The sequence below is a fragment of the Microcebus murinus genome, chromosome 5, assembly GCF_040939455.1.
Source record: "Microcebus murinus isolate Inina chromosome 5, M.murinus_Inina_mat1.0, whole genome shotgun sequence".
Taxonomy (NCBI): Eukaryota; Metazoa; Chordata; class Mammalia; order Primates; family Cheirogaleidae; genus Microcebus; species Microcebus murinus.
The window spans coordinates 104,868,322-104,885,500 of NC_134108.1; the positions used below are offsets into that span (position 1 = coordinate 104,868,322).

At 46.0% G+C, this 17,179-nt stretch overlaps 1 protein-coding gene across 3 annotated transcripts in view; it reads left to right on the top strand.

Annotated features, from left to right (window-relative positions):
- KIF6 (kinesin family member 6) overlaps positions 1–17,179 on the top strand; it is a 358,750-nt gene that overhangs the window by 266,194 nt on the left and 75,377 nt on the right. For all 3 annotated transcript variants that reach the window (XM_076003384.1, XM_012778297.3, XM_076003385.1), the window contains one exon: positions 10,110–10,165. In XM_076003384.1, the coding sequence (XP_075859499.1) occupies positions 10,110–10,165 (56 nt within the window). The remainder of the gene's footprint in view (positions 1–10,109; positions 10,166–17,179) is intronic.

Sequence of the window (17,179 nt, forward strand, 5' to 3'; positions counted from 1 at the left end):
AAGAGCCAAGAGGAGAGACATCTCCGAGAAGCAGCAGCTTGTCGGTGGTGCCGGAGGCTCCACTGGGGAGCTGGGCACTGCACCTGGACATGGCAGCTAGAACCCCATCGGTTGGAGTGCGGGACATGAAGGAGCAAGTTAGAAGAACTTGGGGGAGCAGAGAAGGTGGGGACAATGCATTTGAAAAGTTTGTGATAGGCGAAAAACCTTTTTTTAAAGAACAAAGGGATAGGCCGGGCACGGTGTCTCACGCCCGTAATCCTAGCACGCTGGGAGGACGAGACGGGCGGATCACTCAAGGTCAGTAGTTCGAAACCAGCCTGAGCAAGAGCAAGACCCTGTCTCTACTAAAAATAGAAAAAGAAATTAATTGGCCAACTAAAAATACATAGAAAAAATTAGCCGGGCATGGTGGCACATGCCTGTAGTCCCAGCTACTCGGGAGGCTGAAGCAGAAGGATTGCTTGAGCCCAGGAGTTTGAGGTTGCTGTGAGCTAGGCTGACGCCACGGCACTCACTCTAGCCTGGGCAACAGAGTGAGACTCTGTCTCAAAAAAACAACAACAACAAAAAAAGGGAGGTAGCTTAAGGAGAAGGGAAGTGGTTTCAGGATGGGAAAGAATTGTCCAAGATTATATACCACAGAAGCAAGCCAGTATGAGAGAGGTGGAGAAACAAGGGGAAAAGCTGACACAGAAGCTTCTGGAAGACAGGTGGGGAGGGAATCGGGGGCTCAGTGGAAGGTTGGCCCTGAAAGGAAACATGCATGGAAAAACAAATCACGATGGCTGACACTGTGCATTTAGAAGTGAAGGGAGAAAACCAAAGACGACCTCTATTTTTTGTGTGAAAAAGAAGTTGAGGTAGAAGAAGGGACTTACGGATGGGGATGAGGGTTTAATGCAGCTGCCGCAGGGAACGGGGGGAAAGGCAGAACCAAGAGGAGAAGGAAAGGCACGCAGCCCTGAGGGTTGAGGGCCCAGCATGGACTCAGAACGGCTTTTACGCTTCAGCAGGGGGGAGATCTGAGGATCTCAGACTCCAGTGAGTACAGCCGTTCCTCAGGGCAGCTCAACCCTCCTGAGCCAAAAGAAATATATGCAGCCCCTGTGACCCAGCAAGTCCACCTCTAGGATATTTCCCAAGTTCTCATGAGGTTCATAAGGGGATGTAGAGGAGGCTGCTCACAGCAACCGTGTTCGCTGGGTGTCCACCACTGGGGCAGTGGGCAGGCAAAGCAGTGGGGAGCCCCGAGAAGCAGGGCAGCAGGTGGGAGCGAGGGGTTGGAAGTGTGGACTGGCAAGGACAGAGCGTAAGGGCACAGCTCGGGGTAAGGGCACCTCATCCATGTGAATTACAAATAGATGCATCTGAAGCAAACAAAAATATACATAAACAGTGCTATAGAGTACTTGATAAGAATGGGCACGAGACATGGGGATAAAAAGAAATAGCTGAGTGAATGAATACAAGGTAGTGGGAGAGAAAATAGAGTGAATCTAGCAAAGCTGAGGACAGTCTCCCTAGAAAAGTGGATACATGCACATTTGCACAAACTGTGGCATGTGAATTCCGAGGGTTTCAGAAGCCTTCTACTGCTTGTCCCTGTTGTAAGCCATGTATTTTTAATATGGCCCATCAGAGGTGTTAGAACAAGATACCTTATTTGTTTGAAGATAAGCATGTCAAGCTCTAAGACAGCTGCCTCATCCAATAGACTTCCAAAGAGCCTTCAGCCATGTCTATACTGGAGGTTTCTTACCCTGCACCAGGGGCTCATATCCCTGGCTTCTTATTAAAATGACCTATGGAGCTTTTGAAAGCTCCCAAAGCCTGGGCCCAACTCCCCAGACAGTCTAATTTAATCAGGTGGGTCCTGAGCATCCCTTTCTAAAAAGCAGACTTAAGTAGCAACCCAGTTTGAAAACCGCTGGCTTAGACAGCGTCCAGAGACCTTGAGATCCAGAACCTCTGGGGCAGGATCCCCACAGCGCTGCAGGTTAAAAAAATCGCCAAGGGATTCTTTTGCACACTCAAGTTGAAGAACCACTGTCTTAGGGAGAATATAATAGTTCAACTTTCATACAGTAAAATTGGCATAGTTCCTGGATCTGATTTGTAGCCCGAGTTTGGGTCTGTTTCCAGCGGGGCGTTTGGGGTGGGGGGCCGGGGGCGAGGAGAGGATGTTGTGGTCTTTTGAAGCCTTCTAATACAGAGCTCACTTCTCTCTAGTACAGCAGAGGTCTGACAACCCCCGTGACGAATGTGCTCTTGGGTTTAAACGTATCTAAGTTACGCGGGATGGGCTGGCAACACCAGTGATCCTGTCTTCCATGTGGCCATGGTACAAGGAAATTAATGAAACTTACACAAAGCTTTCCTCTGAAAAGAGGTTTTCCCAGCAGTAAATCAGTCTTTTTAAATCAAATGAAAAGTCAGGAGACCAGCCCACATTTTAAAAATTTCTACATCTGTTTAATGTTACTGTAATACCAATCCTGAAAGGACTATTTCCATCTCAGGGTTGGGGGCTCTTATTTGCATTCATGGAGGTTATTCGATTATTATTAATAGATGTTACATGTTCATAACTGCTTAAGGCAAGGGACTAAGAAAAATGTTTTTGTCTGAGGACAAATAGCTGCACAACCAGTGTTCCAACAGCAGACATCAAAATAAGGCCCTGCAGGTGCTCAGAGGGGTGATCTCCATGTCGCCCTTACTTTAGGAAATGCCCTTCCAGTAACTCGGACCCCTTCTACGTATTTGCTCCCATTCCCTCTCTGGAGGGACAGGGAGAACCAGCCCCGTCCCAGGAATACTGCCACGGACCAGAGGGGCTCGATCAGGATGGCATTTAATTGCTGCTTCCCACCTCTGCTCTAAGTCTCTGCTTTCTAATAGAACTCAGCAGCCAGGACCCTCCCACCTGACCTCCCATTTTACTCCCCCCTTCCCACATCAGATAACTCTGTGGTCTGATGGTTCTGGTGTTGTGACATCATGTTGGCAACGTGCCATGAAAGAGGGGCTGGAACTAATTACCCCCACACACACACAAAAGCCCTGGGTGAGTTCAGCCTCTCTAGCCCATAGCAAATAGGTTCTAAGCCCAAATAGAGGGATTATTGGTGAGCCGCAATCCTTTCTGACTCCTTCAGCTCTCCGAGAGAACAAGAATTGTAGGGTTGCAAGAGGGGACAATGAGTGGCTCATACATTCCATGTTACTTAACAGAAGGGCTTACAGAAGGGCTTAACAGAAGGGCTTTGTGGGGTTTTCCCCCCATTTTACCTGCCCCCTTTGCTGGCCCCATGTCGCGCCCGCCTCGCCAGCAAGGAAGACGCGGCAACAGGAGTTCTTCTGATCGTGCTTTAATGGGGTTTCCTTTAGACTTACATGATGCGGAAGACACTGAGCACAAGCTCTCACACACTTATATACTCTAAGGAAGGGGGGAAGTGATGGGGATAGGTTAAAAGCGCGCGAGGGTTACTACTGATAGGCCAAGCTAAGATCTTTCATATGCATACTTAATGAGACAGGAAAAGCCCCTACACCTGCGCAGTTCACCCTGTTTATCAGTCTTGTAGTATCGGCGTGACCAGGAAGCCGGCGCCATCTTGCAATGGCGTTAACACCGCGCCCCACAGCCCCACATGGAATCTTCAGCATCTCTAAGCTCTGGCCCGCACTGGAGGAAGCTGTGCTGCCTGTCTGGGACAACAGAAATAAGGTGTTGGCACAGCAGTAGGATGTTTGCCCTTCGGTGAACTAGCGCACGTGAACCAACTCTTAAGCTAGATTTTTCCGTAAAGGACAATTGCAATTCGAAATCACTACATTTTCCAGGTGTGACTCATCCTCATAGTATATCATAATATGAAGAGAGGCTGGAAGCCCCATGCTTGGCAAATACCAGTGCCAGGGCCCTGCTAGCTAACTTTCTTTTGTGTCAGATCTTTCATAGAAATTGAATCCCTCAGTCACAGAGTTCCATTAAATAACAAAAGAAGAAATAAATGGGGAGATTAACTGCAATTGGAAATGGAGGTGTTGATAATGTGAACTAAACAAAGAAAAGTGCCCCTTCACTCAGTTGGATCCTTCTGACATAGAATAGAACAAGAATCTAAAACCAGCAGGAAAACTGGACCAAGGGTGGAGAGAAATCTCGTGGCACCATCTGGAAGTAACGCCCATAACAAATAGGAGTTCCCTGGTTCCTATTAGACTTCCATTTTGACCTTTATTATTTTTCCATTTGTTTTTTGTATTTACACCTTGTCTGCTGAACTAGAATTATAAACTCTGAGAGTAGAGATTAGATTAGAATCTTGTCAGCCTCCCCATAATTTTTAGAACAATGCTGGCCGCAAAAGCGGTTGTAGAAAAACACTTTTTTGTTTGAGAATGACAATTTGAAATGGATTTTGAGAAATCTTAGCAGCCAAGAACACTGTTTGAGACTACTCCCAGCTTCCTAGCGGCATGAGGAGGCAGCAGCAGCTCCTGGAAAGTCAGGGAAGGAGCTGCTGGCCAGGAGACCAGAGTGCGGCCATCTTGCAGGGAGGAGGAGAAGACACAGAAAAGGAACGTAGGGTCTGTGGCCACACCACCCTCAACGTGCCCCATCTCGTCTCAGCTTTGGAAGCTAAGCAGGGTCAGGCCTGGTTAGTACTTGGATGGGAGAAGAGGAATAGTAGTGCTTAAAAAAAGGGGGTAAGGGGAATGAAAGGTGGATCTTCATCGCAATAAAATGGAGGCAGCCATGGTACACATACAGGTTTACAGAGGAAGGCGATATCAAAATATAGGCCCAGTCTCCTGTCCGCCTCTCTGATGGAAAAGAGTGCTGGATGTTCACTCTATGAAAAGTCAGCATATTAAGTTAGTTTCTCTAGATAAGAACTCTAGGCAACGTATTATAGGATCAACATATGTTCCCCACTGGCCTGAAGAAGCGATTTCAGCGGACATGTCGGGGAATATGAGTGCAGAGGCTCCTGGGGACTGAGTGGCTTATGACCGTCAGCTCCTCTCTGTGGTTCACAGGTTAAAGCAGCCGTTGCCCACTCCATAGTGAATTGTGTGGGTCCTAACTGTCCTGGGGCAGAACCATGTGCTTCCCCAGCGATGACGAGTATCTCTGCCTGGGATACTCCCATCCCAAGGGCAGGATGGGATTCTTTCAGGAACTGGTCTTGGACATTGCATGGGATTCTACCTTAACTCCCCCAAACTTTTCATTCCCACTGAAGGTGGGAAACTTGGCAACCGTCTGGAGGGTCCTTGGCCATTGCCCATTCTAATCCTTTGGTTTGCTGAGACAAACTATCGTCTGTAGTTACTGCTTCCAACACGCAGTCCCACCTCACAGTTCATCACATCTCCACGGGGGCTCCTGCACTGCTCATAATTCACACCCACAAAACACCTTTGCCCGTAAGAGCTTTCCACATCAGCCCGGCCCTGAGAGGTGTCTCATCCTAATCTTAGAAATGAGGACTCTGAGCCCCAGCTGCTAAGAGGTAGAGGAGGGACAGGACCCACGGCTTCTGACTCCCAGCCCAGTGCTCTTCCCTTGCACAAGCTGCCTTTGCAACACGCTTGCTCACAAAGCTTATCTTCTTTTATTCTATAAATATTTATGGAATGCTTACTAGGTGCAAGCCCCTGTTCTAAACTCCAGGGATGTAAGAGTGAATTAGATGGATGTGGACACTGTCCTCGTGGAGTTTATGATATTAAAAGGGAAACAAACACGTAAAGAGGCAGTTCGCACAGAGTATGCATGCTGCCCGCCTGTGGTGACGGAGTGCAGGGCGCTGTGGAGCGCGTGGGGCGTTCCCGCCGCAGACGTGCACGGTCCTGGAGAGCTATCCAGAGGCGGAAACTGGGGGGTTAGGTAGCAGTCAGCCAGATGAAGACAGAGGCTCCAGGCAGAGGGAGCGTCCCCACGGTGAGAGAGTGTGATACCTGGTGGAACTGAAAGCCATGCAGGCTAGCCTGGAAAGGTGGGCGGATGTAAGAAGAGGAGCTGGAGAAGGCAGCAGCTGCCAAAGCATGGAGAGTCCACGTTGCCCTATTTTGGAATTTGGGCCTTCTCCTGAGGCCACTGGGGAGCCCTTGAGGAGTTTTAAGCAGGGGAGCAACAGGATCGGGTCTGCACGTGTGAAGCACCGCTCAGGCTGGAATGTGGGGCAGGTGGCGTGGATGCCGTGGAAGGAGCGAGCAGGGGCTGCAGTAATCTGCGAGAGGGGCGGCAGCGCTCTGCTGTGGGGCAGTTGGGGTGGGAAAGAAGTGAGTGCAATGCTGTGTGAGATAATGAGGAGAGAATGGCTGGGACGCCAGGACCGAGTGCAGGGCTGCTGGGGAGAGGAGCAGAGGATGATGTGCAGGTTGCTGCATGAGCCATGGGTGAGTGGTGGCGCCGTGCACTGAGAGAGGAACAACAGGAGGGACAGAGGCTGTGGCCAACCCTCTCCAAAGAGGTGTTCAGGGGAGGTGATCTGTTCTCAGTGGACACAGCGAATTTTAGTTATCTGCAGGGCACCAAACAGGCGCCTGGATTCATGGGCCAGGTACTAAAGCAGGGCTGAGATGGAGATTTGAGAGGTGTCAGTAGAGAGAGCAGAAAAGACACTGGCATGCCAAAATGCCCTGAGAGAGTAGGTAAAGCGAGGAGAAGGCCTAGGACAAAGTCCTGAGGATGCCTCCAGCAAGGAACAAGTGCAGAAGAAGAGTCTGCAAAGGAGACTGAGAAGGAGCAGCCAGAGAGAGAGTGAAAAAGACAGGAGAGCCGGGGCCATGGAAGCCAGCGACAGGGTGCTTCCCTGGTATCTGCAAGTACCTGCCTCACATGGCACATGGCGAGGGCTGGGTGCCTTGGGAAGCCAGGCCTTACCCCTTCCAAGCCCAGTCCTTGCCCCAGCCTGGAGATACTTCTGGGCAGGTGCACACAGCAGCCTGCCAGCATCCGCACTGGGACTCGCCCCGCTGTGCTGCGCTCCCCAGAGTGGGCCACACAGCTAGTGACACCCTGATAGGAGTGCTTTGGCTCCACTATCGAGAAACTCATGGCGGCTCATGGTTGGTCCCGGCTGAGGCACGGATCCTTCTCCCAGCCCCTCCCCAAGGTGCAGCCTTGCCACATAAACCACGTGTCCTCAACAGCGGCAGCAGCTCAGGGTGTTGTCTGGGGGTACAACAAGCCCCAGGAAAAGTCAGCATAGGTTTGGCTGCCTTGGACAGAGCTTGGCGCCCTGAGCTATCTCATCAAGGGGGATGAGCCTCTTGCAGGAGTCGGGAAGCTTCCCCAGCAAAGTCCAGAAAAGCAGAACTTAGCCTGGGGCCAGAGGAGGGAGGGCGTGGGGAGCAAGGGAGACGGGCTGGCTAGGGAGGTGTGGAGACGCAGGCAGGCCAGGAAGGACATGGCAGGACTGGTGGGGTCACCCTCTTTCTCCCTTCTTATCTAGCCTCCTCCTTTACCTTCTCATCTCTCCCAAGTCCCTTGACACTTTCTTTCCCTTTCCCTCTCCTCCCTCAGGGTTTGGCTTTTCAGAGTTTGTCTTGACAACCAGGCGTCAGAAACACATGTGGGTGGGGTGGCCTGGAGTGGTGACAACTTCCAGAGCAAAGGGAAAATGGTCTCATGAAGATGGCACAGCCTTCCGACCACACCTCTCCAGTGGGAAAGCCCTTTTTAGCTAAAGAGACTGGAACGGCTCGTGGCTTCCCCCCAGTTTGTGCCTGCTCTGGCCTGGGGCGGCTCTTCAGAGAAGGTTGACCACAGCACCAAGCAGGTCCCCTCTGCCAGGCCCCTGTGGACATCCGGGAACTGCCAAGGCTAGGGGACTCCATCCCAGGCCTGTGGGGCTTCACTGGGCAGCACTACAGTGGAAATTGGCTCTTCTGTTTATAGTATTTCCCTTTCTATCTGTGTTCTGGTTTTCTCCAATATCAACGTGAATTTCAGCAGTTTTGCAGCTTTGCTCTTGTGTTTTCCTTATTCCAAAGAGTCTAAAGCTTCCAGAACTCTATGGAGTGGGCACTAAGAGGAGTCATTCATTAAGCAATGCGTGGCTGTCAAATCCTGTTAAATCTGGGGATGGATATAGCAGTGATCACACAGTCCTCGTCCCTCCTTTGGCAGAACATAGAGTATGAAGATGGGCCTCGTCTTCCAAACGGCCTGAACCAAGCTCGGAATTACGCCTGCCCAGCAGCAAAGGCCATCTGAGCTGACGCCGAAGAACAGTGACCTACACGGCATGCAAGTGCTCACATTGCATCAGATGGAACTGGACCTCTATCCAGAAGGTGACAGGACCTCTCTGAGGAGAAGACATACATAATCTACAATGCGCCTGAACAGCCATAATAAGGGAGCCAGGGGTGGACTCACAAGAAACCTAACTTTGAGAGAAAATTTAGTCCCTTTCCCTGGAAACTTCATGTCTATAGTTCCAGGCCAAGCAGACAGGCTCAAAAAATAGCAATGATGTAATTCACACTTCTTTTCCACCAGGCACAGAGCAGTCATGGCACTCTGGCCTTTGCTTATGTTGTTCCCCTGCCTGGAATGCCCTCCTCTGCCCATTTCCTCTAACAAAATCCTATGCAACTGACGTATGTAGGGATGAAACAATACGACATCTGGGATTTGCTGGGGTCCAGCAAGATTTGGAAGTGGGGATAGTGGGAAGAAGAGAGGGGAGAGAGCACACATTTAAAATAAAATTGGACAATTAATGAAATATGATGGTGGGTGTTTGGGTTCATTCTACTATCCTCTCTGTTTTCTATGTATTTGGAAATTTCCATAATAAAAAGTTTCCTAGAAACTCCCGTGCATCCACAAAACCGAGGTCAATCCCGCCTTGTACATGAAGCTTCCCTGATAACCCCCACTCATGAACAGGCCCCTCCCTTGTCACAGTCCAATGGCGTGACTAGTGTTATCCAAGATAGCACAATGGTTTGATTCAGCCATATATTATGTATTTGGTCTCATAAGCTTTCGATTTCCTCTTTAATTCCATGGCAGAAAAGAGAGGAAGTGAAACAACTAACATTTCGTAAGGGCACAGTATACGTAGGGGACTGAACTACATGTTTCTCATATAGGCCGTTTTCTATACCACTTCTCTAGCACAAATGTGGGCTCATAGTGGGTGTCTCATAAATATATGTTAGAAAATACAGAGAAATTATTAACTAAACATCCTCACAGCCATCTCATAGACTAGTATGCAGCCAGCAAAGATAAGAATTTCTAATGATATAGGGAGGGACATATAATTCTAAGTGAAAAAAAAAAAATCAGGGCACAAAATCAGATCTATATATTATGATTCAGCCCTATAAAAACTGGCTAGAAAAAAGACTGGGTGGATATGTATATCAAAATGTGCTTATTTCTGGGTAGGCTATTATTAGGGATTTTTTTCTTGTTTTTTTATTCTCAAAATCTAGTTTGATAATCATATGTAACAGGAGTTGGCAAACTTTTTCTATAAAGGGCCATGTATTAAATAGGCCATGCGGTCTCTGTCACCTGTGCTCAACTCTGTTGTTCTAGCATGAAAACTGCCACAGTCAATATATGAATGAATAGGCATGGCTGGGTTCCAATAAAACTTTATTCACAGAAACAGGCAGCAGGCTGGATTTTTCTTATAACCAGCCATACCTTTCCAACCTCTGATATATTATTACTTTATAATCAGGAAAAAAAAATGTTACTTAAGTATATATTCTTTGATTATAAGTTCTTAGTACTGTAATTAATAGATCACAGTATAGAAACCTTACAGCCATGCTTTATTCTGGTACCTTTGCATCACAAAACAATATAAATAAAAAGTAATGCATTAGAGAATATGAGAATGAAAATTCTATGCTGGATAGAGCAAAATGTCACAATACCTGTAATTAATACAAATTTGTCCTCTATTTTTAAGCCTAATGCATTTTACTTATTTAGATTTGCTTTTATGTCTTTTAATAAAGTTTTATAATATTTTAGCAACCTCTCAGAAATCTATTATTTTTAAAACATAATATAGGATGAACAGAAAAAGTAAAATTTTCATTTTTTTCTCCAGGTTTTCTGAAGCAAAAGCCCTGGGAGAAAGCATAAATGAAGCAAGACGTACAATTGGTAAGCAGATGCCATTCTGTGAGCCTCTTTCACAGATCATTCTCCCGGTGGAAATCAGGTCATGATGTGCCTCCAAATATCCAGGAAGCCCAGTTTCAGGGGAACCCCTGCCAAGGACGCTGCTTTGAGAGCCTTTCCTTGGAAGTTTGTCATCTCTCCCACAACCCATCAGGAAAAGCACTTTCTTTTGTCTAGAACTTGAACTTTTTATTCTTGTGCAGGCCTGAGCTCCAGCACCTCAATGGGAAAGTTCTGCTTCTCCCTGGTTTTTCAATAATAGTTCAGCTAATCATAACCCCAACGTTTACAGTGACATCATTTTGTATTTTCAAGTACTGTGAGACACTTTTACACCTCCCAAAGATTATGCTTAGCGTTTTTGGCACAGATATGCATTTTTTTCAGCACCATTCAGTAAGCTGGTGGGAGCATGAGAAGCAAAAATGAGCCACTGTGCCTTCCCCCGGGGTTGCAGGCTGCTGCACAGGGCTCCCTCACTCAGGTGAGCATCCCTGAGAAGGTGATGTCATGGCACTCAATAAAGTGTGCCTCAGACCTTTCTCAGGGCAAGAGGAAAATGTCTGTTTCACTCCAAGCTAGTAGACGCAACAGAGACCCACCTCCCAGGCTCAGGGCAGCTTCACAGACGGGATTCCTTGTACCTTCGCCTCTGTGCTCAGGGAGGCAGCAGTTACCTGTTCGCAGCTGGCTCCCTGGCTCCCTCTTCTCCCCATCTTCAGTCCCCCTACACGCGAGGATGGGGACAGAGGCCACTGTGAGTGCCTCTTTAGCTTTCCCGACAGAATATGCAGAATCATGGTGGCCTCAGGCCGTCTCAGTTGGGGAAACAGGAGCCCCGAGTTCCCCTCTGTGGCCTAAGGCAGAAGGGACTGAGGCAGCCAGGCCCTGAGCCGCACCCGGCAGCCACACCCAGAACCCTGGTGTCTCAGGGGTTCTTGACCTAAGGTCCAGGAGCTCGGGTGGGAGAGAAATGCCCCTGTATTTTTTATTAACCTCTAGCTGAAATTTAGCACTACCTTCAATGATGAGCACAGGCAGCAGACCCCAGAGAACTGGCAGCACCTGCCACCAGCGGAAGTCACACACGCTTTCATGTCACACTGCGGTGTGGCAGGCATCGCAAAATATCTTTTATTCTCATCAGTACAGATTTACAGTAGTTATTAGACTCACCACTGGATATTGTTGTTTAATGCATTTATATAAAACTCCATAGCTGTTTTTATATCACAAGAAGTTTTAAAATTTTGATAACTATGTCAATATAATTAGTTTCTCTTAAAAGTCTCTACGTTTTACTTTATGGACCTAAAATCATTATTCTGAGAGGGGATCCATAGCATCGTCAGACTTCCAGAAGATCTCTGGCACGAGAAAAAAAGATTGTACACCCCTTTCTGGGCAGGGATTCCTGAACATTCTAAAACTGCATGAAAAAAACTGGGGGTTAGGGGTGTATGCATTTTTCTAGAGATGATATCTGTAGCTCCTCTGATGCTCAAAGGGCTCAGTGACCCAAACCAATAAGGAAATCGATTCTAGTCTGATGCCCTGTGAACACTGCCAGGACTTCAGGCATGAAAGCAGCACCCTGCTAAGGGGCAGCGAGGTCCAGAGAGCAGGGCAATGATGGCTTACCTGGCTTGAGTCACCTGGAAGGAAGGCACGGCAGGAGGAAAGGGGAAGCAGATTTCCATGGATCTGGGGCCAATTTGTCAGCACTATCTGACCTCAAGGGACTCAATGGTCTGTTTTCATGCTTGGAGGGATAGGAGGGAAAGACCTTTTAGAAACTGCTTCTCCCTGAGAAGTAATACAAAGTTTTGCTCTTGAAAAGCATCAAAGTCGATAAACCAAAATAAAACCGTTCCAACATTGATGAAATAGACTAATGGTAGAAGGCACCAATTGACAATACTAATATACTTAATTTTTTACTTTGAGTACAATTGTAATAATGATTAGTTCTCCATACTTTAGGGGCAATAATACATGCTGGTGGATCCAGTTCGCCACATTCTCAAGATTAGGCAGGTTGGAGGCTGTCCTGGACTGCATAGGCTGCTCCTGCCCAGGAGCCAGGGCCTTACAGAGTGAGGGCTGTAATTGATCTGCCCAGAGAGGGTGTCTGTTTGCAGTTCACACACAGAAAGTCCAGATAATACTAGCAGAAGCCGTGGGACAGTGAATTTTTGGTTTTCCCAAAAAAACAAGTAGGATTCACACCAATGTTGAGATTCAAGCTTCTGTTGTTGCTACCGAGAAAGTGGTCAATTCATGGGTGCTGATAAAACCAAGGTCCTCTCTTCACTTAATGCAGATAGCAAATTAACACCCGTCTCCCGGCCACTCACCTTTCAAATTGTGTTCTTGATCCAAGGGTGCCCAGGTGAGAGGATCGTTAAGACTCAACCCCATTGAATAAGCCCCTCACCGTGCTGGGCCACAGCAGGTAGCCCACCATCATGACATCTCAGATGCATAAGGATGCATAAGGTAGAACTTGTGTATATATTTAAAATTTCCAAGGCAACCTTGAAGGAAACTGGTTTCAGGAAATTTATGACATCACCGGGTACATTTTTTCCTAAGGAGAAATGAAATCAAATGGAATTTGCTGTCCCCAACGGGTCCTTTAGTGGATCTAGGAGTTAGGAGGCAGGAGCATGGCACAGGTATACCATGATATGCATGGGATGGTGACTCAGCTCCACTCCCAAACTGTGCCACATCATACTCTGGACCTGGGGCAGGACTGTGAAGCCACAGAGTGCACGTGTCACTGGCCCGCAGAGAGGAAACGAAGCCAGTGTTTGTGAACTGCAGTCAGCCAGCCCCCATGTTCAGGTTGCCACTGTCTCCTCCTCGGGTGATTATTTTTTCTCTGACATTGTGATCTAGAGCTGCCTCTTGAGTTTCATTCTTAAAATCCTTAAAGGCTATCAATTCAGTAGTGACCACCTAACATCTAATTTTTACATGGCGTAATCCGTCAATCAGAATTTCCGTGTGATTTCCTTTTCTTGCAAGTAGACAGCCCAGGTAGATAAACTCCTGCCACAGATGCCTTTTTATCCTTCTTTACACACCATTGACATCAGTTCTGATACTGAAACGAGTTGAAATCAGAAATGGAAGAAGTAACCAATTTAGAATCTCCCTGAAAAATAATAAGGCCTTTTTCTTCTATAGGAGAGCCATTTTTATTGTATTTACCTGTCACATACGTGAGAGCATGAGGCTGACTTTCATCACATGGGCTGTGTTTTGAATACGTTCATATACACCCTACTTCCATCCATCACGTCTCCAAAAGTGCTATTGAGCCCAAACTGTGAGAAAAGTAGACTGCTGTAGAGGCAGTGGCATAATAAAGCGGGCATTTTTTCACTTGCTGCAATTCTGGCATAGTTTTTCTGCATCAGTGTTCTACCACTGGCAGCATTGTCTTTGGCAACAAAAGACAATGAATGGCTGTTGGTTGGCGTGAGGCCCACTCCTAGACCAATCCAGGAACCAGCTGCTTTGGAGGCAGGTGAAAAGAGTCTGAATGACAACTCTTGGCACCTCTTTATCCCACCACAGACCCCTCCAGGCCTAAATGAAAACTCACATCACAGGAGGCTGCACGGAGGGTTTTCGGTGAGGGATCAGCAGTCCATTCAAAAGTCATAGGGAATGTAACAGAAGAAGCTGTTAGTGAGAGGCGAAGAAAAAAAAAAAAAAACACTAGAAAAGCTAGCAAAATATTCTGGAAGTTTTCTTTCCCCTACTCCAGATTCAAAGGAGGACTGCAACCCACCATTGGACCAATACCCTTTTTAAAAATGTTTCTCTTATACATTCAGGATTTGGGAAAATCGTGACTCAGATCTGGGTCTCTGTCGGTAGAGCAAAGAGGACTGTTTTTTCTATTTGTCAGTTTTATGCATGTTCTGTACTTAATCTTCATTTGAGATTTACTTTTGGACCTACCTCCTGCATGTTGGCTTCTCATATCTTATCCTGGAGTAAAGAAAAGACAACATCCAGGTTGTTTTGCTACCTGGACCTGAGTCAAGTATATCCTTCTGTTACTATTGTGACCAGCTCCAAATAACAAGATAACAACAATAGAAGACTCCAGTATTTCTTGAGCATTTACCAGGTGCTGCGCTCAGATACATATTATCTCATTTAATCCTCACCAAGAAGAGACATGACCTGTAAGGTGGGTATTACCATATATCATAGATCCTAAGATACACAGTTTTTACACTCTTAACCCCAGTGCCATCAGGATGTATTATCCATCTCATTTGGCCATGTTTTCACATTTTAAAAACCTCTTTATTGAAATTAGTCTTATAGTGACATAGTCTTAGATTCTATGAAATATGGTATTTTTGTTATTTTACAGATTTTTAAAAAAATGGAGTTTCAAATGGTAGGTCCACTTTTAGTTCTTTGAGGAATCTCCCTACTGTTTTCCAAGTGGTTGTAGTAATTTACTGTCCCACCAATAGTGTATAAATGTTCCTTTCTCTCTGCATTCATGCCAGCATCTATTGTATTTGTACTTTTTAATGAGGGCCATTCTGACTGGGGTAAGGCGATATCTCATTGTGGTTTTGATTAGCATTTTCCTGATGATAAGTGATATTGAGCATTTTTTCATATGTTTATAAGCCATTTGTGTGTCTTCTTTTGAGAAGCTTCTGTTCATGTCTTTTGTCCACTTTTTAATGGGTGGTGATTTTTCTTACTGATTTGCTTGAGTTCTTTGTAGATTCTGGTTCTTTATTGAATATATAGCTTTCAAATAATTTTTCCTATTCTGTAGGTTGTCTACTTGCTCTATTAATTGTTTCCTTGACTGTGCAGAAGCCTTTTTTTAATTTATTTATTCAGGATATTATGGAGATACAAACATTTTGGTTTTTTAATTTAATCAAATTGTGTTGTTGTTTTTTTTAAAATTTTTGTTGTTGCTTACAATTGCCATTGGAGTCTTCTTCATAAATTCTTTGCCTAGTCCAATACCTAGAAGAGTTTTTGCAGTGTTTTCTTTTAGGATTCTTATGGTTTCTTGCCTTACATATAAGTCCTTTATCCATCTTGAATTAATTTTTGTAAGTGGTGAGAGATATGGATCCTGTTTCATAATTCTACATGTGGCTATCCAATTTTCTCAGCACCATTTATTAAATAGAGATTCTTTTCCCCGGTATATATTATTGTCTGCCTTGTCAAAGATTAGTTTGTGGTATATGGATGGTTTTATATCTGGGTTTTCTGTTCTGTTCCATTGATCTAAGTCTCTGTTTCTGTGCCAATACTATGCTGTTGTAGTTACTATAGCCTTGTAGTATAGTTTTAAGTTTGGTGATGTGATGCATCCTCATTTGTCCCTTTTTCTTAAGATTGCTTTGGCTGTTCAGGGTCTTTTCTGGTTCCACCTGAAGCATAGAATTATTTTTTCTAGATCTCTGAATTATCACACTGAAATTTCGATAGGGATTGCATTGAATCTGTAAATCACTTTGAGTAGTATGGACATTTTAACAATGTTGATTCTACCAATCCATGAGCATGATATGTTTTTCCACTTCTTTGCATTATCTGTGATTTCTTTCCTCAGTGTTTCATAGTTCTGTTTGTAAAGATCTTTCACTTCCCTACTGGGCATTTACCGTAAGGAAAAGAAGTCATTTTATCAAAAAGACACCTGCACACAAATGTTTATTGCAGCATAATTCATAATTGCAAAGATGTGGAATCAACCCATCAATTCATGAGTGAATGAACCAACTATGGTATATGTATACCATGGAATACTACTTAGCCATTAAGAAGAATGACCTTATGCTTTTTGCAACAATTTGGATGGAACTGGAGACCATTAGCCTAAGTGAAGTAGCTAAAGAATGGAAAAATAAACACTGCATGTACTCACTATTAAATTGTAACTAACTGATGAGCACATATGTGCATAGAGGGAAATAAATCTCAAAGGAAATCAAGCAGGGGGTAAGAGGGAGGTGGGGATGGACAAAAACCTACCTAACAGGGACGATGAATACTATTTGGGTGATGGGAACACTTTTAACCCTGACTCAAGCATTACAAAAGCAATCCATGTAACCAAAAACATTTGTACCCCCATAATACTTTGAAATAAAAAAAATAGTAAAAAAAACTTCTTAAAGGTATGGACAAATTTAGAGTCTAGTGAGAGCTACTGTTTGCTTTCAAAGTTGACACTTTCTTGCAGTGTCTTCAAATGACAGAGGGGAGAAAGGTAGGCCTATCTGTCTGGAGGGGCCTCTGCCAGGGGTGTGCTCCTGCTTGAGAGAAGCGGTGCTCACCAGTTTCTTGGCTCAGGCTGCACTCCCTATTATAAGAGTAGGGGTAGGGCCACTATTCTCATTCACCTGGCATGCCCCAGGCATTTGGTTGTCATGGGAACCAGGGGCTATGCTAATTCACTCTGAGTGCCACACCCCTATCCACTATGGTGGTTCTCCAGTGGGAGCAGGAGATGGGCGTACTCACAGATCCCTGTTCCTCAGCACCCCTGCGTGCTCTCCCATTAGATATTTGGGGCTTGTCCTCACCCATGTCTGGGACCAAGATCTCTCCCCTGTGTCTCCTGCACCGCTCTTGTCTGGAGGGTGGGCATCAGCCTGTCTAAGCCACCAGCACACAATCCCATGAAACGCCTGCAGCCAGGAAGCTCGCAAATTGTGGCGGCCCCACTCTCAGTGGTGGGCTCAGCCGGGAACATACAACCACTGTGGAAACGCAGCTGTTCTGTGCTATTTGGTTCAGAGTATTCTTGCAGTTGCAATGAGGAGGAGGGGCTGTGGCTACCAGCCCACTGAAGGGCTAAAATTACTCTCTCTAATGCCAAGATTTTAGGTGGTGCAGTGGAGGAAGTGTCTAGATGTAAGATAGCCAGCACTCGGATCTCTTGTGGCACTCTCCTGAAAAGTGTCCCTTTTGCACAACGAA